The sequence below is a fragment of the Engraulis encrasicolus genome, chromosome 24 (genome assembly GCF_034702125.1).
Source record: "Engraulis encrasicolus isolate BLACKSEA-1 chromosome 24, IST_EnEncr_1.0, whole genome shotgun sequence".
Classification (NCBI taxonomy): Eukaryota; Metazoa; Chordata; class Actinopteri; order Clupeiformes; family Engraulidae; genus Engraulis; species Engraulis encrasicolus.
This window is the reverse complement of record NC_085880.1, coordinates 28,902,766-28,915,265: the sequence shown is the minus strand read 5'-3', so window position 1 is coordinate 28,915,265 and position 12,500 is coordinate 28,902,766. Positions and strand designations below refer to the sequence as shown.

General features: G+C 44.0%; 2 protein-coding genes and 1 long non-coding RNA gene across 3 annotated transcripts in view; 2 read left to right on the top strand and 1 right to left on the bottom strand.

Moving 5' to 3' along the window:
- Positions 1–1,049, bottom strand: part of cdhr1a (cadherin-related family member 1a) — a 23,502-nt gene extending 22,453 nt beyond the window's left edge. Inside the window, exon 1 of the mRNA XM_063192016.1 lies at positions 893–1,049. Coding sequence (XP_063048086.1) covers positions 893–1,049 — 157 coding nt within the window. The remainder of the gene's footprint in view (positions 1–892) is intronic.
- The window catches only part of LOC134441317 (uncharacterized), a 183,400-nt gene that overhangs the window by 44,780 nt on the left and 126,120 nt on the right, over positions 1–12,500 (top strand). The window lies entirely within an intron of this gene.
- On the top strand, positions 729–6,967 carry chst3a (carbohydrate (chondroitin 6) sulfotransferase 3a). Its single transcript, XM_063192181.1, has 3 exons — positions 729–1,069; positions 5,015–5,207; positions 5,335–6,967. Exons 2-3 carry the CDS (start codon positions 5,128–5,130, stop codon positions 6,659–6,661), a joined length of 1,407 nt encoding a protein of 468 aa, XP_063048251.1. The 5' UTR covers positions 729–1,069; positions 5,015–5,127; the 3' UTR covers positions 6,662–6,967.

The window sequence follows — 12,500 nt, the reverse complement described above, 5'->3', positions numbered from 1 at the left end:
TTTGTAAAGAACATTGGATTGCCTTATTATGTATGAAATGAGCTATACTAATAAACTTGACTTGACTAGCAACAGCAGTAGTATATATTGTAGACTACTATGCCTTGGAGTAGTTGTAGCCTAGTAATAGTAGTAGTTGTGTTTGAAAAAAAAATGTAATAAGATAAAATAGGCCTAAAGGACAAACTAACAAATAAACAAACAAACAGAATGCAAGTTAGCAGTAGTCAACTAAATGTGGTACCGTTTCCAGCCCTGTTTTTTTTTTGTTTTATTTAGCTCACTTATGCCTCACCAATGTATCAAATTACGTAGACCTACATTAGGCCTATGTCTAACCCACCTGATGAGGAGATTAATAGGCAAATGTACAGCCTAGTTCATTTCAATTATTAAATATGAGGGCGCGTGCGATTTATTTCCCTAAAATATAGGCGAGGCGACAGACAGTCGTTCAGCAATAGGAAGCACGGCACAATTTTATATCCAAATTACGCATCCGTACACGTGTGCTAGGCATCGCTCAATGGGAGCATTTTCCTTAAAACAGAAAAGTCCTTGTGAGTGCTTATTGCCGGGGGGCACCAGTTGTCACGTGACCGTGTTTCCAGGATATCAAAGTGGAAGGGAGTAGTGCGCTAAAATAGGCATGCACCCTCGAAAGTCGTGTAACTCCAAAGTCGCAACCTTAATGAAAAATGCAGTGAACATCACTGCATCGTCTTCTTCACCTTCTCTAACCTTGGCTTTTTGCCCGTTTAGAGAGCACCCGGTGTGTGCTGCGCTAACTTTTCCTTTTAAATCGGTCACCATGCTGTTTCATCTGTGAAAGTCCGAGGATGGTGTTCTCCGCCCCTTCGTAACTTTAAAACATGGAGACAAAATAATTTACCTGATAACAAGATGCGTATCCCCGTTTGTATAAACATTTTGCTGGCCTGAGGTTGTTTCCTCTCTCGGCGTCCGGAGGATCTGTAAGTTTTCAGGATATAAAGGGAACAGTGTGTCCTGGACCATGCGGGATGCTGCAAGGCGCGCTTCTCTGCCATCCAGGAGCTACGTGGTCAAGGTAACGTTTTTACACGGATTTGACTGGTTATTACAATTGACTGTTGACTATTGTGATGGGACTTATTCCTTTATACAAAACTTTTGGGAACTTTCCCCCTTACAGGATACAACAGTTTGTTTTCCCATTGATTGAGTTTGTGAAATCACAATGCACACACACACCAAATAAGCTACCTTTTCAGGCATTTTTTTAGTTAGTGACTGGCTTAGTGAATACAAACTGCTACATCCAAAAGTAAGCAACGCAATACCCCAAGATGTATGGCACAGCTCATGTACTAAAGTTTTGTGCGTTTTCCACATAAGTGGATAAGCATTGGGTGCCACATCACTATGCGGCTTCTATGATTATGAATGTTTGATGAACCCCAGTCATGCTTCACCATCTCAGCGCCCCAGCCCCGCCCCCCTTTCCCCTGCTGTGGCATCCACCATCTCCACAGCAGCAGCTGAGGCAGCTGTCACTGCCATCTCTGAGGAGGGCTCGTACAACACTACACACGTTCCTCCTCTCCCCCGGGGCTCGGCTGTGTGTCAGGGAGAACCGCACCGCACGCTGTAATGGAACAAGACAAAACCCACAAAACACAGAAGTGTCCCCAGGGCTCTTGCTTACTTACTGTACAGAGTACAGACAGACAAGGGGCCACTGTCTCACTGCCTTTCTCTGGGTCCACACACACTCCTTCCACTCTGACTAACAGGGGTGTGTGATGGTTTTCGAGAACCACAGCACTGGATTTGTACACGTCTTACCACTGCTCCCTTAATGTGATGAGTGGAATGGAAGCATTGATGGTTTTGCCTGGTGTGTGTGTGTGTGTGTGTGTGTGTGTGTGTGTGTGTGTGTGTGTGTGTGTGTGTGTGTGTGTGTGTGTGTGTGTGTGCATGTGCACACACGCTTAATATATTTAGTCTTCACACAGCTCTGACTCAAGGTGAAAGTAGTATCATGGCGACAGGAAAGTAAAAATAATCTGACATAAGCTCAGTCAGTCAGCTGGAAATGGGAGAACAAACAGTTAAATCTGTCTGTCTGTCTCAACTCTGCAAAAGAAAAAAAAACCCTGTTCATTTGTACTCCCCAGCATCTCAAGGCATTTCAAGGCAGCCATTAGTATCATTTGCAACAGGGGTGATGAACAGAATTATGCCAGTTTCTGATTCGACAGATCATTTGATTTGTCAAATGCTCTGGTGGGTTTTGAATATGAACGGATCTCATCTCCTCCCGCTTCCACACTGACAAGTGGATGGCGATAGCTTTGATAAGCCTGTGTAATTACTTTGGATATACTTATAGAGTAGACACACACACACAATCATTCATTAAGAACTAAGAAAAAAATCTTCTGAAGTGATAATGTGATTTGTGCTGATGATTTACTATGTTTATTGTACACTTCATTCATTATGTACTATTGTGTGTGTGTGTGTGCGCGTGCATGCGTGCATGTGTGTGTGTGTGAGAGAGTGTGTGTGTCATGTCTTGCCTCCTGCTTCTACACTGTTTTTTTATCTACTAAGCACAGTAGCCTAATTCATAACCACTGGTACAAGCATGAAAACTGAGGGAAAGCCAAATAGTCCATTTACATAGATTTATACAGTGCTGGGCATGGCTGAAATCGCCTTTTGATGCCATCAGTAACTCCCATCAGTTGACCCCAGTGTCCCTATATGACCTGCAATAAAAAAGGGTCATGCTTATGAAGGCATTGGATTAAAATGGATGCCTGCTGTGCTGATTTATTCTCTACCAGAGGGACAGGGAAGGATCATGTTGAGAACTTCCACTACACTGCCTGACTGCAATGGGACATGCCCCAAGTCAACCAGCACACACTGAAGATTAAAGTTGAAATGTCTTTAAAATTCCAACATATAATATAAATATAATCTAAAAAAAAAGAATTTTGTTTGGCTCAGTGGGCTATAATGTTATTGCAGTATAGATAAAGTTCATTTACATTTGATTTTTGCGTAGACAGAAAAGCATGAAAGTAATATCAAGAAAAATACTGTTTACAGTTGTTCACAGCAATTTCGACTAGACTGGTAAATGGAAGTCATGACAAAAAAAGCTTTTTCTTTTTTGCTTTTGAGCTGGGCGGAATGCTATTAAGTGCACAACTGCATCAAATACTTGCTTGGGTTGGTAGAGAGGTGCGGTGGTTAAGGTGAGGAGTAGGTCAGTGCAAACAGTCCAGTCATTTCCCAGAAAGCTTGAGGAGTCGCGCGGAGTTGTCTCTAAATAATGCTGCTGCTGGCCCAGCCGTGGCTCGATCGGCTGGGCACTCGACTGCAACACCGGCGACCCGGGTTCGATTCCAGCCCGAGGTCATTTCCCGATCCGCCCCCATCATTCTCTCCCACTCGCTTACTGTCAGCTCTCAAACTATCCTGTCAAAAATAAAGGTATAAAGCCCTGCCAAAAATATTTTTAAAAAGTGATGTTGCTGCTCACTCACAAAACAAGCAGTAAGCATAAGTCAGGAGTCGCCCAGGATTCTGAAATACAGTATAGCAGGATGCAGAGGAATCAGTAGAGGGCAATGTCTATTGGGCACAGGGATGCAAATTATCGTTTAATTCATGAATCATTAGTTGATAGCCTTATAGATCGACTTACGATCAATTGATAAGCAGCGTTTTCCACCGAAATCTCAATGTCTCTCGAAAAAAGACTATTAAATCTAATAAAATTTATTAAAAATTGAGATAAACTACCACATTTAAATTAATTCTATTTCAATTCTTTAAAGGGACACTGTGCAGGAAATGGTCAAAAAAGGTACTGCAACTATGCTGCTCATTGAAACTGGGCTGCCTACTGCCAAATTTGATCTTTTCATGAAAGTTAATTAAGTAATAAACTAATATTTTCTAGTACAGTCATTTTTGCAGCTAAAAATGGCTATTTCTGGAAATTCAAAATGGCGGACCATGGAGAAGATCCCCCTTTCCATGTATGAAAAGTGCCAATTTTTCCAGTCATAATGAATACTTAGAATTTGATGGTGGTGGTAAGTATTCATGAAAAAGGTAACATTAGTGAATGGGTAGCATGAATTCTGGAAATAAACAACTAAAAATCTTGCACGGTGTCCCTTTAATCCAAAGGTGATTTAAATCCCACTATTCACACCCCTCTTCACACACACTCTTCACATGCCCATTTCACCTGGGTCTCTTGTCAGTTGAATTGTCGATTAATTGCGATTAAAGTTTTTTAATCGATTAACGCATTGATCGATTAAAGTTAATTGTTTGCATCCCTAATTGGGCACAGACTATACAACCAGCTCTGTGTGTTAATTCTGGAAAAAACCTTACATGGCAGAAAACAAGGTACAAAGACAAATGAAATCTCGTTGTATGCTGTAATAACGGTATTGTAGAATTCACCTGATTATCACAATGCACTGTATAATATTTGCATACAGCGCAAATATGTCTCAGTAAGTATATACATGTACTGTATATTGTATATACCCAAAAAGAGAAAGGTTTTTGAATCTTTTGACATTTGACGTGTCTTCAGACTTAACATTATTACTTTAACTTAACATCATTTTTTTTTCTATTGCAAACAGTGATGCCAGCTCAAATTTAGTGCCTTAGTCTGTGTACGTGGTATCAGCAAAATAGTTTGTTTAGAATGACATGAGTTAAGAGGATAGAAGGATCATTTATCAGACACATACATAGAGCCACTTCCACTTGAAGTAGGACGTACTTTGTAGTAAGCTATCCTGTGACTCCCAAATTGGGTCTATTGAAGAGGCCGATGGGATTCTTTGTGAAATTTAATATATAGCCTACTGTAAAACCTTATATTGTACTAATTGAGATTTGATTTTGCCATTCTCATTCTCACGGTCTGTCCTGTTTTTGCACAAAAACAGAATGGACTTACTTTTTTTCTTTTTTTCTTTTCCAGAGGGTAATGCCTTGAAATACACTTCATCAAGACCAGTGTGAAACCATACAATAACTGGTTAATGATCATACTGTACCACCACGCAAAAGACTCAAAAGACGCCACATTCAAGCATGAGAAACAAATATGCAATCCTCATCATTTGCATTGTGGTGCTGGTCATCATCGAAAAAGAAAACAGCATTATTTCGAGGTTAGTGTCCAGGTTAGTCTGCCTCTTCTTGTGATAAACATACTGTAATTAGACTTTAAACAAATGCTACCCCCCATTTTATAATCCTGTGTAATTGTATAAATCCTCCTTTTTGGCTTTCTGTCAGGGTCTCCGATAAGCTGACACTCAGACAGACGCCGCAAACCCCTCAGACCATGGCAGAGTTCACAGTGTCTGCTCCCATTGTCCTGGAGGACAATGGCTCTGTCTCTCCCACACTCCCATATCCTGACATAGCGGCGGTGGCCAGCCCGCCCGACGACCGAGGTGTGTTGATGAACACCACCCAGGGAGGGGGGACCAGTAGCACCAGCACCAGCACCAGCACCACCAGCAGCGGCAACGGGACTGTGGGGGTCGCCACTGCCGCCGCGGGGGGTCGCAAGCACATCCTGCTGGTGGCCAGCACCAGGACGGGCTCCTCGTTTGTGGGCGAGCTCTTCAACCAGCAGGGCGCCACCATGTTCTACCTCTTCGAGCCGCTGTGGCACGTGGAGCGGCAGCTGACCCTGGACACGGGGGTCATCAACGCCTCGGCCGCCTCCTGGAGCTACCGCGACGTGCTCCGCCAGCTCTTCCTCTGCGACTTCCGCATGCTGGAGAGCTTCATCAACCCGCCGCCGCTCGAGCACGTCACCGCGGCGCTGTTCCGGCGCGAGTCCAGCATGGCGCTGTGCGAGGAGGAGGTCTGCTCACCGGTGGTCAAGGAGGTGTTCGAGAGGTACCGCTGCCGCACGCGCCGCTGCGGGCCCCTGAACCTCACGCTGGCCGCCGCGGCCTGCCGGGCCAAGCAGCACGTGACCATTAAGACGGTGCGCGTGAGGCAGCTGGAGACCATGCGGCCGCTGACGGAGGACCCACGGCTGGACACGCGGTTCATCCAGCTGGTGCGAGACCCGCGCGCCATCCTGGCCTCGCGCATGGTGGCCTTCTCCTCCAAGTACCAGACCTGGAAGACGTGGGGGGAGGTGAACGGCGGCGAGGTGCCCATCGAGGACGAGGAGGTCAAGAAGCTCCAGGGCAACTGCAACCAGATCAAGACGTCCGCCGAGTTGGGCCTGTCGGGGCCCGAGTGGCTGCGCGGACGCTACATGCTGGTGCGCTACGAGGACATCGCGCGCTACCCCATGCAGAAGGCCGCGCAGATGTTCGCCTTCACGGGGATCCCTTTCACCCCACAGGCCAGGGAGTGGATCCTCCAGAACACACACGCCACGGCAGAGGAGGTCCATGGCGTGTACTCCACCCAGAAGAACTCTTCAGAGCAGGTGGAGAAGTGGCGCTTCAGCATCCCGTTCAAGCTAGCTCAGGTGGTGCAGCAGGTGTGCGGGCCCACCATGCAGCTGTTCGGGTACAAGTTTGTGAACAGCGAGCAGACGCTACTGAATAAATCTGTCAGCTTGCTGGAAGAAAGGGAATTTAACGTATCCTAGGGTCAAAGGTTCCTTTGCTTTGGATGCTATTTGTGTGTGTGTGTGTGTGTGTGTGTGTGTGTGTGTGTGTGTGTGTGTGTGTGTGTGTGTGTGTGTGTGTGTGTGTGTGTGTGTGTGTGTACTGTATGTCTATACAGTGTGTCTTTAAAGTGCTGGCAGTTGTCTGGCATATGAACTATGCATTGGTGCGCATTGTTGTTTTGGGTTTACATCAGGGGAACCAAAGGCCTTTGACATCTTGTGAATATTATGCCATTTCATCTTCAGAAGTGAGATGATTGAAAAGGGAAACATTCTACTGGGCTGTAGCTTTTAAAAATGATTAAATTAAATACAAACAAGCTGGTTGTCTCTGTCTGAAAATGAAATTCACAAGGTCGAAATTGCAAATCCGTTCCAGTCGGCCTAAAACCAATAGACTACTGGGCCAACAGCCAAAGCTTACCCTGCAGATGTGACCACAACTGTCACCCCAAAAGAAAGATTATCAAAGCTGCTTTTTATATTTCTGTCCAAACTATGAATTTACACGGAAAGGGAGAGAAAGAAGGGTGAGGGGACACATTTTTCTTACAAATGATTCCATGCCACCAAAATGTTGACATATCATGTGTGCAAACGGTGTGTTGGAAAAACTGTTTTGTGATTAGTGCACTGTGTGCACAGTTTCCTTTTAATGTTGTCTTTAATGGCTCAGTTTTAATATGCAGGGTTGATTTTCTTAAAGGATCATTCTTGCCATGCTCATCATGCAGTTGCCTTGCTCATGCTACCCTGGACTTGTCAGTACCCTGAGACCCTGGTCTTGGTTTGTTTACATTGTTCACTGTTTACATTGTACATTATTACCAACATCTTAACATACTCAAAATATCATCCCAAAAAGTTGTTGCTCATCACCTTATAACACAGCAACAACTTTTAGGATGAAGTGAAGTATATTGAGGCACTTTGTAAAAAAAAGTTCACAAACCGTATTTCCTAATAGAATGGCCAGGATATCCGAAAGGACTGTACCAAAAATGCAGCAATATAACTGCATGTTGAAATTGGCAGGAATTTCTCCTTTAAAGGAGCACTCCTGCCAATTTCAATATGCTGTTGTGTTGCTCACGCCCTTGACTTGTCAGTACACAGTGATGCTGCATTTTTGTGGTTCAGCCCTTTCCGAGATATGAGCTATTCTAATGGGGGCAGCTTTTGTACACATTTTAAAAAATCTCGAAATAAGGCCTACTCCAAATATTTTCCCAAAATGTATCGCTGTTTGCTAGTTGACTGCTAATGTTCCATAACCTTTTGGATGTTTTTGGGAATAAATCAAGATGTTTTTTTTAATGTAAACAAACACCTGTCCCCATTACAATGACCAGGATCTTGGAAAAGGCTGAAGAAAAAAAAATCTCAGGTACTGACAAGTGCATGGTAGTGTGAGCATTACAACTGCATGTTGAAATTGGCTGAAGTTACCCTTTAAAGTTGGCTGGCTTATGACAGCACTCTCTATTTGTTCAACATGTTCTCACCACGACATTTCTGTCCATTAGTAATGGCAACCATGTTCAGTACTTAAAACACACAGCCACACCAACATCACTTAATCTTTACAAGAAAGAAATCAAACTTAATCAATCAAAATGAAGTTAACATCGAGCTAATTGAATTGAATTAATTTAAGTCTTCTTTAAGTGAATCAAACATTAAATGATGTCTCTTGCATCTTGACAAATTATTCCTCTATAATCCACCAGCTACAGACATGTAACAATTTCATTGGGGGGATTAAACTTTGTATTTTTGGAAAAAAGGGTTCGCACACTTTGGATTTTTTCTTCTTTAAGTTATTTTTTCTTCTTTTTATTTATCCATTCATTGGCAATGACGTTTCGACCTCTCTGTCTTCCTCTGGAATCTGAGGAAGACCGAGAGGTCGAAACGTCATCGCCAATGAATGGATAAATAAAAAGAAGAAAAAATAACTTAAAGAAGAAAAAATCCAAAGTGTGCGAACCCTTTTTTCCAAAAATACGTAATCTTTTTGTTCAGCACCAGGGATTGTGCACAAGTAACTCTCTACAAGGGGGTTAAACTTTGAACATGCAGATAAAAAGTTATATATATTTTAAAATAAAAAAACATCTGACCTGAACAAGCATCCCTTTCTGTTTTGCCATTTCGGCCAATCCCTTTTTCCTGGCAAAAAATCTAAACACATTGGGAAAAGTCGTCGTTATTATGTAAACAAATTGATTGTAATATGATTGTAGTGTACATTTACAGAACACATGACTCCGTCACTTCTCTCCCTCCTCTCTCAAACCCCCTTTAGGCCATGTGGTGTAAAACGGACACAGAGGCCCAGTCAGAGTCAGACCATTGGCATTCCATCCCGAGAGAGAACGGAAGATAAGCATTTACTTCAACACTTACACCAGAGATTCTTTAAGTATAGAGATATGCCAACATAATAGGTTTCTATGGGCACCTAACATGACCAGGTTCCGGTCTGCCTAAAGGGGCGTGTCATAATACTCCTACAATGAATAGAACAGTCCTTAGGTCTGCCTAGGTCTGCCTAAGGGGGGCCATAATAGAACCAGGAAACAATGGGCCAATGGAGCCTCTCTCTCTATACTCTCTCTGCTTACACTTTATAAACACCCTGACCTAGAGGCACTCAACACCTTTATTTCTTTTACTTAGAATTCCTTCAAACAAACACACAACAGGAGAAATCGATGGCCCTTTTCCCCACACGAATTTGGAATACTCTCAGCACCACAGCTCACACTCAGACCTACACGGGAGAAAAATGCGATCAAATTTCCGTTCATTCCCATGGCAACCATTGCTGCGTTTCACATGATATGCTCCCTGGCAGTCTCACCATATCTACCAATGTAAAGGCTTTTCCGTGTGTGTGTGTGTGTGTGTGTGTGTGTGTGTGTGTGTCGCTTTGAAGAACAACCAAATGGAAAGCTTCATCAGTCTTATTTCAGTTTCCAGTGTTTTTAATAGTTTTGCAAGAGGTATGCGGCATGCCAAGATTACAGACGGCCATATAAGGCCGCATTGTGTGAGGCGACAGGAAGCGAGCGCCCTTGGTCTGCACTGCCCTCCTCTCTCCTCTCTGCTCTCTGCTCTCCTCTCTCGTCAGGATGTGCCGCACCCTGCTGAGTCCACACGCACATTAAGGCACGCACGCGAGCGCACACACACACACACACACACACACACACGCACATTAAGGCACGCACGCGAGCGCACACACACACACACACACACACACACACACACACACACACACACACACACGCACATTAAGGCACGCACGCGAGCGCGCACACACACACACACACACACGCACATTAAGGCACGCACGCGAGCGCGCACACACACACACACACACACACTTGTGCAGATACCTACATAGACACTCACACACTTATGCATACCTGTACTGTTCATGTGCAGATACACACACAGACACACACACACGCACGCACACACACACACACACACACACACGCACACACACACGCAAACACACACGCACATGAATGCACACACGCAGAGAGGCCAGAGCCTGAAGTAGGCTGCAAAAGGATCTATTCATTCTGACTTTGCTCCACTGCCTCACACACACTAACTCTCTATGTCCAGCTTTGGGAGAACGCACAGCTTTCACAAACATTAGCCAACGCTTTCCAGCATCTAGCAATGCTCATTTTCACACCGAGAAAAAACAGGAGACGCTCCAAAAAATGTGGAATACGTTTGGGAAAATGTTTCATGTCCAAAATATAACCAGCTGGACAACTGATTCAACCTTTCCTTTCCTTTCCTCTCCTATTTCTCTCTCTTCCTTTTTCTTCTTGTGAGTTCATGGCGGTGTGTGTGTGTGTGTGTGTGTGTGTGTGTGTGTGTGTGTGTGTGTGTTATACTTGTGAGATCCAAATGTCCAAGGAAACCTAAAAAAAGGTTACTAATGAGAACACAATGATGCCCCCCATAATTAGCACTACTGTGTGTGTGTGTGAGTGTGTGTGTGTGTGTGTGTGTGTGAGTGTGCCTGTGTGTGTGTGTGAGTGTGCCTGTGTATGTGTGTGTGTGTGTGTGTGTGTGTGTGTGTGTGTGTGTGTGCATGCTTGTGTTTGTGCGTGTGTGCTTGCATGTGTGTGTGTGTGTGTGTGTGTGTGTGTGAGTGTGCCTGTGTATGTGTGTGTCTGTGCGTGCTTGTGCGTGTGTGCTTGCATGCGCGCGCGCGTGTGTGTGTGTGTGTGTGTGTGTGTGTGTGTGTGTGTGTGTGTGTGTGTGTGTGTGTGTGAATGAATAGGTGTGTGAGTATAGCTGTTGAGTGATGTGAGGCTGGCGGGTTCTTGTCCATCTGGAGCTGTGGTGGTGGTGGTGGTGGTGCTGGTTCTGTGCTGTGTGGGGGTGGCGGCAGGGGAGAAGTGGAGGTGTGCACTCTTTGTTTGCGGTGGCAACTCCCCATGGTGTCTTTAGGTAAATACGCCCCGGGCCTCGCACAGAGACTAGGAGCCCTGTTTCCCCTCCAACCAACCAGCCCAACCAGCCCAGCCACCCACCCACCGCACTGCTGACCCCCGCTACAGTCCACATAAAGCTGCTTTTGTGTTACCCCCTTCCCTTCTCAGTCAGGCTATTTAACTGGCCTCACATATGAATGTGGCTGAATTTGTGCCACTGGGTTGGGAATGGGTTTTTTTTTTTTTGTGTTATTTTTTTTAGCAGGTCCAAAGATTACATTTGGCTAGGGATAGGTCCATGGAGATTATTCAACCAGATTTATTAGATGGCGTGACATGTTATTAAATGATGTGACGTGTTTATAATTACCTCCGCCAAGGAGGGTCAGTGCTTTTTCGGTCACATTGGTTTGTCTGTGTGTTTGTCTGTCAGTAGAGTTGTTGGAAATGACAAAAGGAACAAGGGGTTACATTTTTGTGGTGATCCGAATCACAATTCTTCACCATTGTGGGATAGGGTACATTTTGACATTCCAGTTTCTTGAAGACTTGGGAAAAATAGGGTGTTACAGTCAAATGTTCTATCTAACAGTTTCTTTGGTGGAGGTCTGCTCTCCCTGAGTATTTCTAGTATTTGGAATGATATTTGAATATGTTGAAAGTGTGTTTTTGACAATTCAATACCATGAAATTCAAGTAAAAAAAAATCAAAACTGTAACAAACTATTTATTACTGTTGAAGCGAAGGTGAGATGCAACTGATGTCTGTGCAGTGAGGTGCACTTAGTTAATCAGTTCTGTAGAGGGCAGCAGACACCAGTGTAAATAAAGACCAACTGGGGATTTGGGTGTTTTAGTCAGGACCAGCAGCAATTTAACATGGAATTTCAAATAGTGCAGGGGTATAAGCTGATCCGCAAAAGGGGAGCCCCCTACCCTACCCCACCCCACGCCCATGTTATTTCTTACATGTTTTGCAGATACATTTCCTACCCCCTTTCCTGATTTTATTCTGGTAATCTCCTATTATTCAAAAGGCCCACTAGAGTTCTTCATTAACCACCGACCAAATCAATTTGTTTGGCCATCCCCACTGAATCCTTCTGCGCAGATGTTTTCAGGATAGGATTTTGGCATACGCTAGAGAATTATAAGAACATACAGATACTATTTAAATGATTTACAAAGATTTATCATACAGTATGTTTATATTTTAATGAATTATATTAAATTTCAATTATTTATATGCATGTCACAGGATCCACTGTATGTGCTATTCATCTTGTTCATGTTCTTGTAAATCATATCTGCCTAAAAAAGGCATAAAGGCAAGGCCATCCATGATTATT

Coding starts and splice junctions, on each gene's coding strand:
- chst3a (XM_063192181.1), top strand. CDS start 5,128: ATGAGAAACAAATATGCAATCCTCATCATTTGCATTGTGGTGCTGGTC. Junction 5,208..5,334: donor GAAAACAGCATTATTTCGAG/GTTAGTGTCCAG, acceptor GCTTTCTGTCAG/GGTCTCCGATAAGCTGACAC.